The sequence below is a fragment of the Lepisma saccharinum genome, chromosome 10, assembly GCF_977018435.1.
Source record: "Lepisma saccharinum chromosome 10, izLepSacc3.1, whole genome shotgun sequence".
Classification (NCBI taxonomy): Eukaryota; Metazoa; Arthropoda; class Insecta; order Zygentoma; family Lepismatidae; genus Lepisma; species Lepisma saccharinum.
The window spans coordinates 20,249,018-20,272,397 of record NC_139238.1 but is presented as its reverse complement, the minus strand read 5'-3'; the positions used below and the strand labels follow the sequence as shown (position 1 = coordinate 20,272,397).

General features: G+C 38.2%; 1 protein-coding gene across 1 annotated transcript in view; it reads right to left on the bottom strand.

Annotated features, from left to right (window-relative positions):
* The window catches only part of LOC145994244 (exosome complex component RRP45-like), a 47,405-nt gene extending 25,592 nt beyond the window's left edge, over positions 1–21,813 (bottom strand). The window contains exons 1-5 of the mRNA XM_083130345.1: positions 21,676–21,813; positions 19,565–19,659; positions 15,512–15,734; positions 9,090–9,310; positions 3,732–3,953 (exon numbers count right to left, since the gene is read on the bottom strand). Of these exons, the coding sequence (XP_082986471.1) occupies positions 3,732–3,953; positions 9,090–9,310; positions 15,512–15,734; positions 19,565–19,659; positions 21,676–21,741 (827 nt within the window). The 5' untranslated portion in view covers positions 21,742–21,813. The remainder of the gene's footprint in view (positions 1–3,731; positions 3,954–9,089; positions 9,311–15,511; positions 15,735–19,564; positions 19,660–21,675) is intronic.
* Positions 21,814–23,380: the final 1,567 nt, after the last annotated feature.

The following is a 23,380-nucleotide window of genomic DNA, read 5'->3' as shown; positions in this document are numbered from 1 at the left end:
TTTGGTGGGATCAACAGGGTATCGTCTACTTTGAGCTGTTGAAATCTGGTGAAACTGTCCCTGCCCACGGCTACCACCAACAACTGATGAAATTGCACCATGCTCTGTGTGACAAAAGGCCGGATTATCAACAAAGACATGGCAAGCTGATTTTCCTCCACGACAACGCCCCACAGCACACGTCAAGACTGGTCCAAAACTACTTGGAGACACGCAACTGGAAGGTGCTACCCCATCCCGCCTATTCACAAGACCTGGGCCCTTCCGACTACCATCTGTTTTCGTCGATGGGCCACGTCGTCGCTGAGCAGCACTTCGATTCATATGCAGATGTCCGAAAATGGCTTGATGAGTGGTTTGCCTCGAAAGAGAATTACTTTTTTTGGCGTGGTATCCAAAAATTGCCCGAGAGGTGGGCAAAATGTGTATCTCGCGAGGGCAAGTACTTTGAATAAATTTCTTGTTGCCTTCTATGAAGAAACCATTTTTTTTTCTAACTACAAAACAGCAGATTTAAGCTTATACACCTGGTATCTCGCAGGATTGCAATTTACGAGCAAAAGAAATGCTGAACTGGTGACAGTCTTTGTTGTGTCAGGGGAAACCACCAGGTGTCCGACTGGGGCAAACTCAAATTTAAGATCAGATAAGGAGATTGCATTTTGTTTAATTTCCTTTTTATTTTAATTTTTAACCCGAAACTAACAAATTTATAGGTAATTTTTTGCATTTTTACGTCATGTTTTTCCATTTTTTTAGGACATTCTATAGGTCATATACCTATATTTTTTAGGTCATCAACTTCCGCTCCCTATTCATGTACAATGAAGCACAATACAGAAAAGCTATACACAGAATATATTTTTTCTTGTATGTATGCATTGCTTGCATTATAGAATTATTTTACTGTAGTTTACGGTTATTAAATATACACAATTGTATATTTAAATGTCTGATGAAAGGAGCGTGTGTTCTCCTGAAACGTCACAAAGAAAAACTGTTTTCTTATGCTTGTATAACCGTAAACTACAGGAAAATAATACAGAATATATCTGCTCATGATTTCTCTTCTTTTGGTCCTGAAGGCCAATCCTAGTAGTCATGCACTAATACCTGGACCACATCACAGACATAGTTGGTATCAGCTGATATAGGCACATTGGTGTCTCAGTTTATTTATAAAATTACAAATAACTACCAATGCAAGATATTTATAAATAGCCTCTATTTAAGCAAAATTCTGTCATTTTAAAATCATTTTGTGGACATAAACATATATGTAATTCTATGCCTTAGTTCTTTTTCAAAGTAAAATCCATCGTGGCAACCTGGATATATGCATTGTTTAAGAAGATTAAAGATCTATTCATATTCTTCAAGAATCATATGCAATGTTATATCGGATCAGTAGAATATCAGTTAACAATAAATTTTATAAATTTCATTTCAATCCCTGAAAATGAGAGTGGCGTAAGCTCTATCCAGAAATAACCTGGCTGATATCCCAAGAAAACATCTTCATCATTTGCCACCAGGAAATCTTCAAGAATTACGAAATAAATTTTATATCGGCACTTTAATGGTCCTGGCAAAAGTTTTATGTGGTTCATCCTTAGTGAAAATAATAGATTTTTGAAATCTATTTACTACGGAATGACGTTCAGTCTTAAGTCTAGGGCCTCTCCAATGTCACTCCATCCCCTAAATATGACCATAATCAAATTACTAACGATGCACTCCAAGGCTCACGTAGCAAATTAAAACATGTATCTCCAAACATTATCTAAGCCACAGTACATACCAAAAGTCACCTTGTTTGTTACTTTCGAACATGTTCCAATGGTGAGAACAAAAGTCACTGTTAGATCCGTGCAGTTGCCACATTCACAGAAAAGATGGCACGGACAAATTTTGTTCTCTCACCAGACTCATCAAAATGTGTGAGTAATAGGGTGAGGGAATTGCGTGAGTAGGAATCAGGCAATGAGAGGGGGAAAAGACCATTAGATAAAGGGTGGCAATTATTATTGGAAACAACTACCAACAAAAATGCAGTCTTTGTGTGTGGAATCCAGAAAAACAAATGGCCAACAGGAAGTGTGTACCTTCAATTTTAACCTTCCTAACCCAACTTACCTTCTCATGTTGAGGCTGCAGTAAGTGGATCTATAAATTTGGCTGGGGTATTATTAAGAGTTGGTTTGAGTTGGTGTTTTAAGTCCACTTTATGCACAGTAAGGCTAATCGGGACTGGACCTACAGTTTAAAGTGGGATCCGAACCACTTGTGCCTCCACCGGGTATCATTACAAGGCAACGACGATAGGGTATTATTAAGACTTTGGTGGGTATGTTATTTTGCGTATTATTTCGTGTATTGAGGGGTTAGCTATTAAATATTTTTTGTTTTGGGGTTAATATGGTGGGTATAATTAGTCATGTTTGACTATTCTTGTCTTAACTTTTGAAGAAGCCACATGAAGTGACGAAAGCTTGAGTAAAAAGTATGACCGATATGCAATTACGGTCTTGACAAAAACTTCCCAAGATTTTCCGCTCTCCGAAAAAACCACAGCTGTCTCTATCCAGCTAACACTCTTTCCACGGAACCAGACCTCACGTAATCTAAGAAACCCGAACCCTGAGATGGAAACCAGTGTGGTCTCGCTCTGACATTTGATCTTCTTCCTCCAGACTCCACTTGTGCTGGTGTTGCCTGACCACCTTATTCATACACAGTATTCTGAAGATGGTAATACACAGTGCTCTGAAAAAGTTGGTAAACAGTGTTTGGGCAAGATTTGAGGAACAAAAGTGTACTTTATACAAAGTGCTCAGATGGGTTTGGAGGAGACAATTTTCCCCCTCCGTACTTTACAGTTTTATTCATAGTTGCGCGTGTTCTCTGTATTCAACATTTTAACCATGAGTGCCTAACCATGAACTTGACTTACGCACAGGAGATTTCACAGGTAGATAGAAATGATTATTTCTATCAGTGTATGACACTTTGCGCATCCAGAGAGTTTCAACTGTTTTAACTTGGTACCGGCTGTGGCCTGTGCACTGCGACAGTCAACTGTTAGACTGTGTATGTCTGGGATGGGCAGTAAGTATTTTGTGCATTAAATGTCTTCTCTTATCTAAATAAGGTGTCCTGAATTCTTTCATTTGTAGCCTAGAGATTACAGCTGGCTTGGATCTAAAGACCAATGATTATGGGATGTAATCGCCTATAAATTTTGGCCGGACACTGAACCGAACTCAGCTCGAACACCCATTACATCCTCATGGTGGTTTTTGGTACATATGTTTCAGGGTATTTTTTCTTGTTTTGCTTGTTGCTGTTAATGAACAACCTATGCCAAAAGCTAATCACAATTTTAAACCAGACTGAACCCTGTTCACTGTTATAAAAGTACATGCTAAAACTGGACTTCAAGTACTTAGTGAAACGATGGCATGTGGTGTAAGTTATGCCTTATCTAAATTTACCTTTGTTGGCAGGATGCTTGGATCTAGTAAAGGAGAAACCCTTGCTTGCTCTCACGCCATTTTATTCACACCCTAGTTATAACCTATGATTTACAAATACATGGCAATGTCATTGAATGCTGAAAAACTGGGAAATATGTAAAGTGGGAATTTGGACACCCTAATGATCTGGTACCGAATATATATAATTTTAATTTATCACTAGTAAAGGTACTCTCTGAACAATATAAATCATACCTTGCTGAGGAATCTTTGGCAAGAGAATCCTTTATTTGCAGAACTACTGCTGCAGCTCTAACTGCAGCCTTGTCAGCATATTTACAAATTAAATCCGGTGAGGCTAGCGTGTTGCCTCCCAAATGAATGCTGCACAGCTCACGATAAGCATTCACTGCAAACACAATCTGTGCCTCTAATGCACGCTCTTCAATGGACGTAGGATCAGCAACTACCTTATTGCTGAAAATAAACAAAAGTGCATTTGAAAAACAAGCAAAGCCATGAACAAATACAGAAACTTTAAGATTTGATTTTGTGATGGAACCACCATTTTTCTTTAATATATTTTTTTTGTAATAAATACATACATATTTTTTGTTTCGTGTGTAGTTTTCATTCTTCTCTGAGATATAAGTGAGCCAGTCAAGGAGAACTCTGGCGAGAAGACGTGGGAAGAAATTTTATATTTTACTTATATATATTTTTTATTGTGTATTGGTTCTATTCCGATTCTCCTGGGGGTATTTTCTTTGATAGTTAGGGGTTAACTGAGGCCCAGTATGGTCAGTGTACTCTCATATACGGTACATGACAGACTACGGGAAGCTAAGTGTACAAGGGCAGAACCTTTTGTGAGTGACCCAAAGTGGCTATTGTGGTCACCCCCTCTGCTGGCCAGTCCAGGAACCACTCCAGGAGGGACAAGGGGGAAGTTTTTTTTGTTTTTTTTTTCTATTCGAAGAGAGAGGACTAGAGGCTACAAAAAAAGGAGACAACAAAGAAAAATATGGCAGAGTAGATGGACATAAGAAAGCAGTCTGTAAAGAGTGTGCGTTGTGCAAATAGTGTGGATGAGAATACATGTATGAAATCGAACTAAAGACCTGAGGAAAGAATCGGAAATAGTGTGTACGTGCGAGAGCAAGGAGCCACCGACTGAGAAGCTGATAAAACAAAAGAAGTGGACTGGACTAGGTTGGACTGAAAATGCAGGTGAGAGGAAGTGAATAAGGGCCCCCAACGGAAGGCGCCGGGACATAGCTCGTCTGATTGTGATATATAAAGAAAGTAATAGAGGCCTCTACTAGTGTCATTAAGACGGAACTGTTAATACAATAAGAAGCAAATGTATAATAACCAATAATGTGCAAAATCGTTTATTTTTTTTTTACAATACAGAAATAATAAATTCAGTATTTGTGAACAATAATATTTTACTGGGTTTTTATGAACAAAATTTACTGCCATCCTTTTCGTACCTCCCCGCTGTGCATCACAGATTTTCTATGTGTTTCGCTACATACAGAAATTCTGTAATTTATGAACATACGAGTGGTGACTGAAATGTTTTGAGCCTAACACAGAAAATGGGTTGCTAGGCAAACCATGAATGAAGAGTGGAACATTATCAAAAATAACATTTGTTTGCCTAGCTACCCATTTTCAGTGTTAGGCTCAAAACTTTTCAGTCACCCCTCGTATAAGGGCTGAACTGTTACCGATACTAATGCCAATAATCTAACTGATCCCCATCGATGCCAATGCAGGTACTTGAAAATTGCAATAATTAAAAGTAGTTCAAAATATTAATTAATATTAGTGTGTAAGTATTCTACCCCAATTATGTATATGCATCAAAATATATAAACCAAGAATTTTGCTTCAAAATATTCAAGAATGACATCAAAATATTAAAATACTTGTGTAATCACAAAATCAAGTTTTTTCACACAAAACTGGTACAAAATAAAAAGAAACTTCGAATTTTGCATAACTTCCATGCAGTATTTTTGCAGACCCTACTAAAACCAAAAATGGAAAAGTATTGGTTGGTATCGATGTATAAATTCCAACCAATTTAAAGGTTAAATTAGATATTGTTGCTTGATCTTAAGTTCATATCCTGCAGCATTCTTTTAGATGTATATATCTTGCATTAATATCTAATTTCTTTCTGTTGAGTTATGGTTATTCCAAGTATATAAATTAGGGATACTGATTAGTCGGTACTCTGGCAGTATTGGCCGATTATTTTATCGATCTGATATATCAACAAATATCTTATAATTTAGTCCAAAATTCTGCCATTTTGTTGTAATATTTAAGTATAATCTCCATGCCCTACTTTCTAAAAAAGTAAATGTCTAAATATTTCACCCGTCTTTGTCTTCCAGCTTTCTCTCCTTCTCTCTCGTTCTCATTGTAACCCCATCATCCCTCCTCTTCGTGCACCCGTGGAAGGAAAGTAAGAAATAAAGAGACAGAAATAGAGAAACACCAACTTCTTTTGCACTGCAGTCACCTCAGAACACACATTTATTAAGAATATGAATGAACATTTCAGGTTCTTCAAGGACCATTTCTAATTTTATATCAGATTGGTAGAATATCAGTTTTCGGTATAGGGCAAAATTTCATATTGGCCCGCCCATCCCTAATACAAATACATATTTAACATCAGCTTCTGAAGATTGGATTGGATGCTTTTTCATTTTTAACGAAATATGATCAAAATTACAGTTAAAACAAAAGGTTTGTTCTTTTCCCCATCAAGTGGTTTGCGTAGAAAATGAGGTGAAGATGTTATCTCCAAAGAAAAAAAAAAAAGAGAGAGAGAGAGAGAGAGAGAGAGAGAGAGAGAGAGAGAGAGTGAGAGAGAGAGAGAGAGAGAGAGAGAGAGAGAGAGAGAGAGAGAGAGAGAGAGAGTGAGAGAGAGTGAGTGAAGGGGTGGGTGAGTGTGTGTAACCTTTTCATTACACTTTTCCATGTGGGAATAAGACCTCTATATATTCATTACACTTTTCCATGTGGGAATAAGACCTCTATATATTCATTCCCAAACATCCATGGCCAGGCCAGGATTCCTCTCGAGGGAGGAAGAAAGAAGCAATGGTTTTTTCTTTCTCCTTTGCACGTTATTCTTCCCTTCCTTCTGTGTAGGTTACTATTTTAGAGAGAGAGCAGAGAGCCTCGAAGGGGTTAAGAGGCTAAAAGAGAGAATGACCAAAGAAAGAAAAAGAAATAAGGGGGGGGAGGGGGAGTGAACCTACACTCCTGGCTGAAAAGAGAAGAATGGAGTTCAAAGAGAAAGAATCACCTCTCTCGAAGAGAAGAATATCCGTGAAAGGAAAGGACCTGGGAAGGTTTAAAAAACATAGAACTTTATGCGACTTGTTGTTTGCATCATAAATAATATAAAATACTATTGTCTAGAAAAGCACCTTGAATAACAATGCAAATGTTGTACAGATTTCCTGAAAGTGAAGGAGTAACCATCTACACGACTTCCTGGTGTCACTCGGGGGTGTTAAAATTTCTAACCACTTATCTATTTTAACACATACATGTATAACTCTTGTTCCTTTCCAAAACTCGAAGAACAGTTGGAGCTGAAAAATTTGGATCGTTATTCAAGGTATGTGTCTATAAATTCATCTTTTACACAATTTATGAATTAAAAGTTTGTTACGCAATGGATCATATTAATAATGGTTCTATAGAGAATTTGTTGTCACGTTGTTGTGATGCTACACCAACAATAAATAACCACAATTTCCATATTTTTCAATTTTTAGTAGATGGATACCTCTTCACCTCTTAGTTTCTCAGTATCTGAACTTTTCAGGCACATGCTTTTGAAACTTGCCGCGATGTACAAAAGGAATCATATAGTGGAACCACCAGCAAAAAAACTTGCATAGACCCGTGACTCCTGTGAACCATACTCCCGCGAGGAGGAGAGGGGGAGATTGGAGCATGCTTCTTTATGGCCCGAGCTGAACGGATCGAGGGCAATATGCACAAGGAATTTTAGCCGAAGGTTATTTTGTTTGTGGTCACTCGATAGCAAGAGAACTGAGTGTTGTAGAGATATGAAATCAGTTTTTTTAAATTTTTGTGTGAAATTTATACAATTTACCTCCCACTAGAAAAAGTTAAACACAAAAACGAAGAAGAAAATCAAAATTTTATGAAAAAATTCATATTTAGCATCTCCCTAAGGCCACCATAACAGACCAAAGTGAAAAATAAGAAATGTAGTATGTAGCAGCGGTATACAGTTGAATCTGAGTTATACACATATCAAGGTGAAGAGAAAATAATGTGTATAACTGAGAATTAATTACAAATCAGATTTAGATACCGTGTCATATCATTATTAAAACACTGTAATTGTATCTATTTTGAGAAACAAGATACAAGTAATAAAGGTTATTTCTGTCATGAAGTAGTAAATTAACGAATCTAAAAGTTTGATTCTTAAATACAATACATTTGCCACTTTATTAGTGAATACTTTGATACTGAAATACTACAGTAGACACTTATGTTTTATAGTCTTACAACCAAATTTTTTTAAAAAAATGTCTATAAAATAGCATTTACTAATGACTGTGTAAAGTGTGATATAAGTGATGCCTAATTCTGCAGCTTTATCAGTTTTAATTTTATGTGGATTAGCGTCCACCTACTGCATAAATTTTACTTTCTGGTAAAGCATGTAACTGGTTTCCATGGCCGACCAGTAGAAATGGAAAACAGTCATTTCTGTGACATTATGTAGCTTGGTTACGTACAAATCAACTGTATTTTATGAATATTAGTACGTATCACATTGAATTACATATAAATACATTACGTACAAATGAGGTTTAATTAACAAGTTTTTAAATTATACTTTGCCAGGACCTACAGTAATTTACATATAAAACAGAATTACGCAGAACTGAGTTACATATAAAGCAGTCTCAACTGTATTCCTACAACCATGTCAAGTTCAAAAATAGGTAGATACTTCTTAGAGGGGGAAAATAACAACAATGTGTGAAAAAATCAGTGTAGGCATCTTGTAGAATAGACTTCCGGAATACTGGTTCTAGTGTTGGCTACTATGGATGCTTGACGCACCAAATTTGCAGGGAAGCACAACAAAAGGCAACACTCGAGGACATATAAATTTCCTGTCACCCAAGTATAAAAAAAATAATCTGAAAATACATTAGTAATTTTAAAAAATTGTAGGTCTCCAGCTATACACTTAATTGTCACATATGAACATTTTGTTTGTTTCCGCCTTATTACTTGTAAAAGTGAAACATATCAGCAAGAAGGAGTAGTTGAAAAGGAATACCCCATTCACATGTTATACATATCCATATGCAGTGTTTAAATAACACAGCATACATCTTCTTGGGAAAAACATTATACTTGCAAAATGCATTTGTTAAAAATAATAACAATAAATATATTGTTTTGTCATTCTAGTGCGTCACACCTTCATATGTATATAATTGAAGAAAAAAAAGGCACATTTATAGTATCACAGCAAAGCATACACAATTTCAAATACCAACCTCGATCCAAAGGAACACCTACCCTTTATTGAACAGAGCATATGATACACAAATGGGGTGATGATGCAAACTGATAGGAATGGGGTCCCTTTCTGATGGGTCATGTACTTTAATTTCTTGACCCAGAAGTGTTACGTCTGGCCTCCGAAAGTGAGCAATAGCAGCTAGGGCTGCGACAGATGCACAATCTAGAAGATTGCCTTCATGGTTCAGGACATGCACATCTACTCGTAATGCCCACACCTGCAATGACATATGAGAATGTGATATGTAGAAGCTGGGGGTTAATTTTTATTCGCACTGTATATGGGAATCATACACATATAACATTTATGCACTAAAAAACCAGAAAAAAAACACATTCTTAAAAAAAAAAACAATGTAGAAGGACATTGTATCTAAAGATATCCATTTGGAGGTTGAGCGGAGAGGTAATTCACTCCAATAAGCTTACGGTTGATTTTCCACACAGTTTTTGTTTGTGATCGATTTCGCCACCTGTCTGGTACCTTTATCAGGCATCAATACATGCTTAACAAAGCTATCAGACTAACTAACTGACTAAATCTCTAGCCTTCTTAAACCTGAAGGTTTATGGCTGCAGCAACACAAGCCTTCCATCTGTCCCTATCCCGGGCTAGATCAATCTAATCTTTTCCATCCTTACAGAACGGCCTGTAGTCGACGTGCAATGGACAAATACAGGTCGCGTATGGTTGTCAAGGCATGTTGTACCATTCTTCCTCCAAAGCAGCTGCAAGTTGTTGTAGAGACGATGGTGGTGCGTAGCGGGCTCGCACCTTGGTCTCCAAAACCGACCACAGGGGCTCAATAATATCGAGGTCTGGCGATTGTGGAGGTCATGGCAGATCTTCGTGCTCATCAAACCAGTCCTGGACGATGTGAGCTGTATGAACAGGGGCTCTGTCATCTTGAAACACGGCATCACCATCTGGGAACAAAGTTTGCAACATGGGATGCACTGGTCACCAGTAGGCCCTGGCAGTGACATGTCCATGCAGGGTGATGATGGGTCCGGCAGAATACCAGGAGATGGCTGCCCAAATAATCACTGAAGCACCACCATACTTCACTCTCGGTAACAGACAGTCTGTATCGTATGCTTGTGCTGGTGTTCTCCATACGTACACTCGGCCAGCAGTTGGAAACAATGTAATTAATGACTCATCCAACCAGATTACAATCTTCCACTGCTCCATTGTCCAGTTTTAATGGGCGTTGCACCACTGTCTCCGTCTAGCAGCATGGTCAACAGTCACGAGTGGTTTGGGAATTGCAGATCTGCCATGAATACCCTGCTTGTGGAGTTCTCTTCTGACTGTTTTGATGCTAACAGGGTTTGTAAGCACTGTATTCAGCTCAGCAGTGACTTTTGGATCTGTGGTGATCTTCTGCTTGGTCACAATCCTACCCAATGTGTGTCTGTCTCTGTCACGCAACACACACTTGCGTCCATGCTGGTGCTTCGCTGATGCGGTTTTTTTCGGAAGTCTCGTAGGCAGTCATGATCTTCGAGACTGTGCCTCTTGATACACCAAACATTTCCGCTACTTTCGTTACGGAAGCTCCCACCATACGCGCACACACAATTTGCCCTCTTTGAAACTCTGTCAGCTCAGACATGGTTCACTATAACCTGCACGGACGGGTCGCTGAACTGTAACTGGCCCATCTGTCAGGTTGGCCAGGGTGTATACCTCGCAGGAAGTGCCAGTGACCACAGCGCCACCTACCATTCAGACGCAAATCGTGTTTGAAATGGCTACCTGTTTTATACCAGGTGTTTCCATATTTTTGTCCATCCCCTGTAAGTCTTCTTGATTTAATTACTCTAATATCTGGACATGAATACAAATTATGCAGTTCTAAGTAGGGATGGCCATTTTCGAAAATGAAATTTTTCATTTTTCGAAAAAAATAACGTTCATCGTATTTCGAAAAAAAAATAGTTTTTAAATTTTTTTTAGATTTTTCGACTTCCCCCCCAAAAAAAACCATTTTTCTTAATAAAAATTTTTCGTTTCTTTTATGTTTATATACTCTTTACCTTTTAATGTACCAGACAGGTGGCGCAATCGATTGTGAACAATAACTGTGCGGAAACATCAACTGTAAGCTTATTAGAGTTAATGTAGGAGGAGCTTTGAACCAATACCCATACCACCGTAATAACTGTAACAACTGAAAGTTGTTCACAATATTGATTAATATTGGTGGGTGAGTATTCCACTCCAATTATAAATATCAATTTATCAAAGTATTAATTCAAAATACTCAAGAATTACATCAAATTATCTGTTATGCCACAACAAACTACAGTTTTTCACACAATATTGGTGCAAAATGAATGGAAACTTCACATTTTGTATAACTTCAGGACGATTAGAATCTGTAAAAATGTCATGCAGCATTTTTGTAGACCATGAGAAAGACCAAAATGCCGGAAAACTATTGATAAATAAAATTCAACCGATAATTTTTGATACCTATTACCGGTATCAGCTGATACCAATACATGAGTATTGACCGAGTTCTAATTAAAACAGAAGTAGTGCAACAATCCTTTGAGAGCCAAGGCAAACAAAGCAGCTTTTCTTTGGGTCATACATGATTATTATGAAGATTTACATTGCAACGTTCCTCAGGAGCCTACTACACCGACTCCTACACAAGTACGCCTGCGGAGGTGCAAACGAACTAGCTTGGCAACAATCAATCAGTAGCACCAAATGCACTGCAAAGTTTTACCCATCATGCTAACCTTTTCTGCAGCGGAGGCATGCGACTGTATTTCACTCAGGGTTCGGGAAAAAGTACACTGTCTAAAGTTAGAAAAAGTTTAATGAATGTAGCTGGATACACTTATGCAATAGCAACTGTAAACGGTGTAAGTTTAGCACACGCCCGTGTAGGATATTACATTCACTCGGCCAACATACTGCCACACAATAGGGGGAGAATGATGTCTGTAAACTGCTGTAATCTGGGAACAGGAACACTGCTGCAGCTGTCCTCTGCCATCGTAACCGTAGCTCCAACACATGTTAGGAATGTGCAGATCTTTACTTGCACAGACTTCTGTAACTGCAGGCTTTTGGGGAACAAGTGCATCTATTAAGGCCACCCTCACGATAACCATCCTATTTTATCTGACCTGTAATTTTACAGTCAAAACTACACCCCACCCTTGTCGTATACAGCCTAATAAAGCCCAGCACCTTGCAGTGGGGTTTAAGCATTAAACGGCAAAGCCTGTACTTACAATTACCGTTCTGTTTACGCACAGCGTTAACGATAACGGGGTACACAACGGTAAACCTAAAGAGTGGTTGCCTAGTAACCCAGTAAATAAAGATTAGTGTTACTAATAAGTATGATCTCTCAGGATCATTACAACATGCAGTAAAAACTTTAAAAATATGCACTAAAATGTAAAATAGCAGTAGTAGTAGAAACAGTAGTTTCTATTGCTACCCTACAGACCAAAGACAAAGCAAAACTGTTACACAAACAAGACACAATCTTATCTGAAAATGTTGCATAAGAATTACCTATGATTACTCATACTGGAATATTCAGCCAATATCTTTTTCAAGATCTATAGTTGCCAATCTCATACTTTTATTTCCCAGAATGGATCCAATTCTTGTACAACCAAAAAATCAAAATGACCAAAGCATTCAAAATTAAGAAGAAAGGTTTCAATGTGATACAAATTTAGTATAAATATATCTTGCTGACTAGTGATAAGGCAAGGTAAGACAGCCAAATAGCAATTGTTGTTGTGGAAACTAGTGTTGGGTGATATATCGTCATCACCCAGACCAAGGTCCATAGACCGCTAGTTTCCCCTGCTCTTGAAGGTCTGGTCATAACTTGCCTTCTTTTCAGCTCCCATGTTTACAGCCCCGGCAGAGTCTCTATGACATCATCAGGATGAGACTTCGAGTGTCTGCTATTTGAAACACTGTAAAGCATTCAACGCTCTTGTTTTTAAGAGAAAAACACATATTGAAGAGCATCGCAACACAACTTACATGAAAATTATAAGTAAGCAAAATCACAAATTTACTCCCGGTAAAGCAAAATGAAATAAATTCATGAATCAATCAATCATATTTCTGAAATGTGCTCAGACACATCCTGATTGGTTATCTGAAACTATAGTGAATTGGAAACAAAAACAACATTCACAGTTGGGGTATAAAAGACACGGTTGATAATAATTACATGGAAGCGAGTACTAACTTTTTCCGCAAGACTTACTTGTACAAGTTGTATTAAGTTCGGTGGCCTCTGCCACCATCCGCTTGGGAACTTGTTTTGAATGTGATTAAATGATTGTCTCATGTGAAATTATGAATATATAAAAAAGTTCTGGTACAACATAGTTCAATAGCAAACTTTTATATAAAAATGTTTAAGGCAGTTCCAAATGGCTGTATGAATTGCAAAAGTTTGACTTTTTATCAAACTCATCAGTTTCCTATAGAACTATATTGTACTAGAATTTTGCTTTAAAACATTCACATGAGATAATCATTTAACCTATAGGAACCCGATCGTCTCGATCAAGACGCTCTGTCAAAGTTGTAGTTTTTACTTTATAACTTCGCTATTTTTGGCTAGAATTTCAATTTTCTTTTTTCATATCATTGTTAATACATGTATTTAACAGAAATGGTTGCTGCACGTTTTATCTTTTCATGAGAATGGCAAGAAAAAGGCGACTTAATTTTTGCATCTTTTTACAAGGGAAAAATTTTGCCAACAAAGGAAGGCTGGCTTTGTTGTTCTAAAGCAATGCATTTCCCTCACCCCTGGAAACTGCATTGGAAGGAAGTTTGTATATCGGTACCTGAGGTCAAAAGGAATGTTTTCCGTGCGGGAGTTAAGAGTTGTTCTTGAGCAGTGTTTCACAAATGGCTACAAAGGTTACCCTGCATTGTCTAAAAATAGAATTTGGAAGTAGCTCAAGAATTGGCGCACTTTTGTCACTCCCTTCTAGCTTTTCCTCCTGGAAGATTGTGCGCACGTGAGACTCGTTTTTTGCCCAAGTGGCAAAGATATTTTGAGTGAAGTGAGACTCTTCCCAAGATTTTATCATCGCCTTTGCTTCGTTCGTGTGATACTGTTGTATGTGCCTGCTGTGTCCCCAAAAGACTTATAGTCGACCATGGCTGCCCCGAGTGATCTCCGTTCTGATGAAATCCGAGATGAACTAGAGGATATGGATACAGACTCTGAGTGAGATGAAGATGAAGAGCTTGACATTCCCTCTGATATATCATCAGAATCTGATTCTGATGATATGTTACAAAGACGTTCCCCTTCACCTCCTCCTCCACACCCGACTGGCAATGCCCTCCCCGAACTGGTAGGACTGCTTCCAACCCTGCATTTCGCTGAAAATCGAAGCTTGAGACAGTGGCATGCAGGCCTTTCGTTTCAGGGGTTCAGCTCGCGTTAATTTAATTGGTCATATGATAATCATGCAAATATTTTTCTGTTTCTTACATGCCAGCGAAAAGGTCAACATGTCCTTTTTTTCGGGGGGAACCCCATTTTTTTAAATGATTTTTTGGGAGATTCCCCCTTTTCCCCTCCATATATACGCCAAATGTGCATAAATTTTATTTCGCCTGAATCTGTGATTCATTCCGCGTACAACGGTATATCATTCATCTCTCTAGGGCAATTAGCCTCTTGAGCTACAGTCATTTCAAGGTACCGCTGCATTTTGAAGCTTCAATCAGTGGCCTGTTGACCATTCCTTTTGGGGGTCCAACTCGCGTTACATTGGTCATACGATAATAATGCAAATATTTTTGTGTTTCTTACATGTCAGAGATAATTTCCATGTGTATGTCGAGACTGTCATGTACTTTTTTATTGGGGGGAAGAAGGGGGGAAACCACATTTTTCCCGAAATTTTGGAATTTTGAGTGTTCTCCCCCCCACCATATACACAACAAATTTGCATAAATTTTATACAGTCTGAATCTCTGGTTCATTCTGCGTACAACGGTATATCACTCATCTCTCTAGGGCAATTAGCCTTTGAACTACACTCATTTAATTGAAACTCTGCATTTTCCTCAAAATCTGCTCGGGCTCAAGGGGGTTACATGTTAAAATGGCCTTGGGCTCCAAAAGGTTAATCACTTGGGAACGAGTTCCCAAGTAGATGGTAGCTAGGGATGGACGATATCGCCTGGACGATATATCACCCAACACTAATGGTGGCAGAGGCCACCAAAATTAATAAAACTTGTAGAAGTAAGTCTTGCAGAAAAAGTTAGTAACTTGCTTCCTTCTAATCACAAACAACATGATAAACAATTTACTGCCTTTTCTCCCCACACTACAATCTCAGAGAAAATATCTATTCCATGCATTTAGAAACTATATATAACACCTTACCTTTTCTTCGGCCATTATGCACAATGATTCTAGATCCACACAGCGTGAATCCTTTATGCACTTTTCTAGAAGACGATTAAGTTGCACACCGAGTTCTGACATCCTCCCAACTTCAAAGTGAGGGGCACCCATGGGCGACATCTCAATGTTAATGTACAGAAGTCCCTCATTCGGTCGTGTTGACCTAGGTTGTTCAATTTCACAGGATACCTGAGCTAGCACCCTGTAAAATATATGAGAAATATTACACACACACACACACACACAGGGCACAGGGAAAAAACATATTGACCATGTAACAAGTTGGTTGTCATCCTGAAATAAACTTCATTTATGTGACATTCCAAAATGGGTTAGAATTTCATGAGAAAAACATTGCCATGCATAATTTCCACATATCGTGAATCTTCATGATGCTGGGAGCCATAATGCTTTTCGTGATGCATAAGTGTGGAAATATTTGTTTAAAACAAATATGAATAGGAAAACATGAATCATGCTGATTCATGCTTTAAAATATTCATGACTTCACATGAGATAATAATTGAATCACATACTTCATTTCTCCCAATAATGGCAAGAAAAATAAAGAAAATTATGGAGCATTCCATTGTCACGGGTGCAACACAAGAACTACATTTTTGATGTGCAATGAAATATGAAACTTTTACTCTCTTGATTAAACATAACTACCCTTAAAATACTTTCCCAGATTTGTAGCCATAAGTGAACAATTTTGCGTCACAGGTGGGACAGACTAAACACTGCATCTTCACTTAAGGGGAGGAGGGACAATTTCCCCTAAGTCTTTCTCGCTGGGGCAGCTACCAATCACTGTTGCCAACTTCGGTCTTTTGAAGCCAAATCTGGCTCTTTCGTGCACTCGTTTGACTGTGAACTGTGCCACCCACCCTCTGCCGCACCATGTTGCCAGCACTGGCTCCGGAACATAAAAACCAACCTTTGCCATGAGTGTACATTTTGCACGTGACGTGATATTCATATATGTATAGGCTGCGTCACCCACCCCTCTTTACTCCCCAGGTATTATTATATATAGCGCTGTGGCTAAGGTGAAGATGGCAATATTGTTATCCGGGAATTCTTTATTTTCGATTTCATATGAACATCGTTGGATTATTGAGATGGGTGATGCCGCCAAATCTAGGCGGTGAAAACTAAGAATAAATTGCCATCACTTTAACTCTTTCGCTGCGGAATTCTCTGGCACACAATATCCCTTGGCTGCGTAATTAAATTTGAAAAAATATTTTTTTTATAAACAAATAGTTTTCACAATTACATTGCGTTATATATGAGAGAGAACTTACAAAATTCATTCTTGCACTGGAATACCATTCTGTAGTCCCTGGTGGTATGATACTTTGAAAAATTTTGAAAAAAAAAAATTTAGAAAGAATAATTTTAAAAAATTACCTTGCAAAATATGTTATAGAGAAATTACAAAAGTCATTCCTTGCACTGGCAAACCATTCTGTAGTCCCTGATGGTATGGTATTTCTCAAAACACGGGATGACACAGAGTGGTGGAGCGGCATGGAAATTCGTAAGTAGTATCAAGACAAGATACTGGGTGGTGAAAACTTCAGTTTGTTCTGATGTGTGTTCTGCTGTGTTCAAATACTGAGCGGGGGAAATATTTGATAAAACAAGAAAATGGTGTGCTAAATACTGTACTGTCACCAAGTAACTTAGCACTTGCCTGTGTCGAACTTCCCGCACCTAGATCAATGCTGCTTTGCACTCTGATCCATGATGTTACGGACGGCGGTACATATTCTTCATCAGACACTACACAATCACTGTCACCAATTGAAGTCTCATAAAAACTGCCGCTATTATCGTCACAATTTAATTCACCTTCTGATTCAACAGTTGAGTAACATCATTATCAGACAAGTGTTGACGACTTGACGAAGCCATGTTGTTTACATTCAAACATGCATTTGAAACTGACATGTCAGAGCACTCAACGCTCGTATTCTAAACGGAGGCGTAATTAGCGACATCATACGGATATAAACAAAACTACAAGTTCAAATAGTTCCAAATAGTATCTACAGATGTCTGAAGGCTACTAAAAGCGGCGTACTGCGGAAATGCGACACCCGCAGCGAGTGGAAGTATGAACTCGCAATAATGCGACTTCCGCAGAGCAAGGCACCTGGCGTGCTGTGCATAAATGCGACGACCGCAGCGAAAGAGTTAAAGCTAACGGCAATAGTAGCACCCCCACCCCTCTGACACCTAAAATTATCCTAGGAGGTACTTTATGCAGCCTTCGTTAATCTAGCTCCTTGAAAGTCATCTTTAGCTCTATTAATGATGAAATGTAGCTCTTTTATGCACACCAGGTTTGGCAACACTGCAAGGATGGCCGTATGAGGCAAGGAGAAATGCATTAGGTTTATGGGACCATCATTTTATTCGTTCTCTCGGGACTATCAAACATCCAATGACGTAGAAAAGTACATGGACCGAAAAAGGACATGTTGAACTATGTCATTGTAGAAGGAAAAGTCGAAACTCGCATATGATTAGCCGTAATTTGAAGTTGAAGTTGATTTCCCATAAGGAATACATGGGATTCTGAAAATACTTATTAATCATATTTTTCAAACATCGTGTCTAGCTTATTAATCAACTTGAAAAACAATTTTCACTTGCAACATGGAGAGAAATTCATACTCTCTAGCATACTAATACCTTTTTTAAATAGCAGTGCCCAATCCGACGATATTGAAATAAATGCACAACTAGTACGTAATTGTCCCTCCTCACCTTAAGAAGTTTATTTTAATTTCTGTGAATTGTCAAATGATGAAAAATAAATTATTTCACAAAAAGAGAAAAGGTAATTGACCTTTGAATATTCTAGTGGAGTTGAGGAGGAATTAATTCGTTTTTGGTGTCCTGGGTGGGACAATATACAGGGTGGCCCATAAGTCCCTACCCATTCATATATCTTATGTATCTAGTGTATAGAGTTTTCTGTGTGCTGTTGTGCATAATATTATGCGATGCCATGTCCTGCAACACATTTTTATCATATCTCAATATATTACAACAATGGTTTATACCGAAACTCGATAAACTTAGAATCAGAGATGAGGTTTGGTTTCAATAAGATGAGTTGAGGGCAGCTGTTACAGCGGCGTTTGGAACAATAACCCCTGCCATATTGTGAAAAATGTCTCTCAGATCATGGCATCGTATAATATTATGCAGCGAGAATGAAGGACAGCACACAGATACACTGGACACATAAAATATGTGAATGGGTAGGGATTTACGGGCCACCCTGTAGAAAACACAACTAAAGTAGAAAGTTAAAATAAGCTAATGATATGAAAAATACCTTCTACTTTCTAACTTAATTTTGTATAATACTTGCATTTTTATCTAACAGACAATTTTAGACTGTTCACTCGCAAGATATGATCAAGTTACAGCATTGCATTTAATTTTAAAAATTGAAGTTCGGGGGGCAGTTTCACATGGAATGTCCCTTATGTATTTTGTATAATTTCTAGGATATTCAGACTTTGTGAAAGTTTAGTGTAGTATTTTGCAAGATCCTGCAAAACATGTGCACTCTGGAAAATAATGGTGATTAAAATAACCAATACTTTCTGCTCTTCTTTGAAGCTGATCAGTGGTGTGACTAATTCATGTTGAATGTTTTTGGTTTTTATCTGTACCTATTTGTACCTATGTTTTGGAAGACCATCCTCAGGATGGTGTATTTATCTCTAACTTATCATCTCTCAGCAGTCCCTGAAGGAAACAAGAGATCCTAGGTTTAATTCATCTTGTAATTACTTCAAAAAAGGATCCAATTTTAAACTGTAGATTCAGTCTAGATAAGCCCCTTTTTGAGCAAAAAGGGGACCAATTTTGACGTAGATAAGGAAACATGCATGGAGTGGCAAAGACTCAGACTTATGCAAGATCATGAGTTGACAATACAAAGCACTTCACCAATGAGGTGGCTTCAAGAAACTTGTAACATTGGACTGAATATATACTTACTTTGTTTCACCCAAGGAAACTTGACAACAACCCCAATCAGTTCCATAGAAAATTTCCAGAGGTCGATATTCCTCAATGCGCCGTCCGTCTAATCTCTGTACAAAAGAAAATGGCTACATGTAATAAAGGTAAATATTAAAGCATTTGCATGTATTATATTATTGTATCATAATATTCGGACATGCAAGGTGTTATATTTTTTGGACCCTTTATCACAATGAACAACTTCAAGGAAAATGAAAACAACATGGAATTGCCAGAATTATCATTTACAAGATACCACACATACACAGACAGGTATATGCCAATCCCCATGCAGAGTGGTTACCAGATCATACTACAATCGCAAGGTCTCCAGTTTCGAATTCCAGCCTGGACTCGAATATATGTCAGAGTCCTTTTATCAATTTCATAATATCATAATTCGTCCTCATTTGTGGGGGGAATTCTAGGAGATGGGTACCCCTACACTTTTACTGACATTGAAGCAAAGAAAAAATGAACTCCACCATGTTTTTTACGGATAAGTTGAAAAATTAAATTTGTAAATATTAATTTATTTTGATATTTTTTAATGTTTGGAAACAATTTTATGTTACATTCATTAAAGATATTTTTCTATTGAAAAATATTAAAAAATAGAAGATATCCTCGGTGGTACTAATTTACTATTCCCCGAACAGATTTCTTCATTTTTACAGAAGAAACTACGGTAAAACTTTGATAGCATCCCAACGGATTTCTTCATTTTTACACAAGAAACTACTTACTGAAATGAGTTTCTGTAGCATTTAGAAGTTCTTGTTGGTATTTTCTTTCATCGAGAAAAACCGATGTCCGTATATGCTAAATTGAACGAAAGGAGTGCTAATGGAACCTAACCTAACCTCGTAGGCATACCTCGTCCCCGTGATGGTTCTTGGGGCTATCGTGAATTTTTGGGGATACCCGTGGATGGTTTTTGGGGTTAATGTCAATGGTTTGTGGGGCTACCCATGGATGGTTTGTGGGGCTAACATCAATGGTTTAATAATTACTCTCTATGTCAAAAATTGAACTTTTTTCTCCGTGAAAAAAGCAAAATAGCACATTGAAGAATCTTTCACAATGCAGAATACAAATGTTAAAAATGACGAAATAAACGAGTGAGAGGTGTTGGGACGCTATCGAAGTTTTACAGAAACTACTTACAGTAATAAGTTCCTGTAGCATTGTCTAACATCTGGAAGATGTTTTCTGTGATGTGGGAATGTATCATAGTGGAAATTCATGTATTTTGTTGAAAATTAATTCTCCGATGGACAATAGCCTTTGGCGCGTATACCTTGGTAGATCATCACGCGTCGTGCTTGTAGAAAACCACATGCATTCGCATTAAAATGGATCAAAACTACATTCCCGAACATCAACAACGCTAAAGAAAATGATTTGCGTAAGTACTTTCTCCTGTAAATTTGAAGATATCCGTCTCCGGTATAGTAAAGTGTTACCCAATGTTCCTTGAAGGAGACGAAATGAAGGAGTTACAGGTGTTCGGGGAATAGTAAATTTTTACCAAATGGTGATCCCGAGGAACGAAGTGCAAGTACTACCAACACAACTGCCTAGGATATACATAAAAAAATCTTGCAATGTTCAGCCCACAATTCAGTACAAATAAGGGTAATAAACCACATACAGGGCCAATTAATAAATCAGAATTCTGTTTACACAATTATTTTAAAATAGATACCGTATGTACAAGGGATATAAGAAAAATCGAACGGATTATTCTCTTACAAGAATTTGTTGCACAAGATTGAGACTGTTGATAGATATTCATGAATTTCGTGATATTTATTTTAATAGGTCTTCGTATTTCAGATTAGCAGCATATAACCGGAGTAATGTAAGCTGAACTGCTGTAGTTTTTCCTTTTCCATAATTGCGTGCAGTGTTCTGATTTCTGCAAAGAAAATATTCTGTAAAAATCGTAAGTTGTGGATTTCGAGAACTGTACACATATACACATGAAGAGCACTACATCTACGAAGAAATATAGTATTGTCTAAAATATATTATTACCCGTCAAAAAAAGTTCATATTTGTTAATTAATCAATTCATTTCTTACTTGATTTTGTGCAATAGCGTTTAGCACGAACGCTTTCTCACAGTTTGACAATGGAATTTCCTTCATTTTAGCGACAAATTAAGCTCACTTTTAATTCTATTTACGATGCACACATTACGTTTCTCTACATGTGTACTTCGTCTTCTTCTTCTTCTTCTTCTTCATGCCCCTCACCGCTTGAATGGTAGCAGTCTTGGGCAACGGTCTGAGAACATTGAGGGTTATAATTTCGCGCACTAATAGAAACAGCACACTATTGGTTTACACTTCACTTCACTGTCACTATTCTACAGTATTGATGAGGGAAGGAATCAAAAGCGAAGGTCGCACTGTCGGACAAATCCATAGAGAATCCACATGATAGAGGGGGAAGGAGATGAAAGTAGAGTGGGCAAGGAGAAGGGGAAAGCAACCTTTCGTCGAAGGAGTCTGTGGAGGAGTGCCTGTCGTTGTGTGTTCCATAGTGGGCATTGGAAAAATAAGTGGGTGGGGGTTTGTTTATGTTCTCCACAGGTGCAATTGGGAGAGGGGGTTTGATGAATTCGTGCCAGATGCTCGTTTGTGGTCACGTGTCCCGTTCTAAGGCGTAGGATACAGGTGATCACTTCACGAGGCATTTTGAGATGATGAAACCAGGGTCGAATAGGGAGTTTATCATAGTACCATTTGTAAGTAGTGGTTTTTGCTACTGCGTCATGAACCCAATTTTCCCATTGAGAGTGAATTTTTTTTTTGACCCGTGGGAGAAGATCCGTATAGGCAAGTCGGATAGGAGAGGGGAGAGGAACGTCCACAGCTGTTTTGGCATAATGATCCACAAGGTCTTGGTGGGGATTAAGATTGCTATGTGCTTTGACATAGGTAAACTGTACGCGTTGGGCTTTGTTTTGGAGGTGAAAGTACTCTTGTAAAATTAAAATGGGAAAGAGTTGCAACCTGTAAGCATCCTTACCACAACGAGCGATCGTGAATAATACGCTGAGAGCATCTGTGAGAATTAAAGTTTGCGTGTAGTTGGCTTCACGAGCATGGATCAAGGCCTGGTAAATGGCATAGCACTCTGCCGAGTAAATAGACGCTTCTGGCGATAAGGAAAATTGTCGTACAACATTGTATTGAGGGACATAAAAGGCACATCCAACACGGTCGGCATTTTTGGATCCGTCTGTGTAGATAAAAGTATGGTCGGGCCAGAGTTCTTTGTAATATTCGTGTCGACCGAAATCTGTAAAGTTAATATTAGGGAGGGGGGCGGTGAGTATTGGTAAAGTGTATATCAGAGGGGATGTAAATGTAAAGCTGAGATGGTAGGCATCGCGATCAATATTATAACAAGATAAAAAGAAAAGCCGAGGGCGAGAGCGATCGAGAGTTAAATTTGCTTCCAGTTGGCGTTGAATAGCGAACTCGGTATTGAAGGGATGAGGGTGTCGTTCCCATGTTTTCAATATGTATTTCGTGGTAGAATATTGATATCGGAATGAGAGGTGCGGTTCAGTACTCTCGCCATAAACGCTTACATTGGGACTAGATGCCATTAATCCGAGGCAAAGGCGGAGTGCCTGACGTTGTAAGATATCCATTTTTTGGAGCCAGCGATCAGGCATCCCTCCCAATACGGGCGCCGAATAGTCAAAAAGTGAGCGGAAGCAATTCTTATAAAATAATAGCATAATGGAGGGGTGGCCCCCCCATTTGGTAGTGA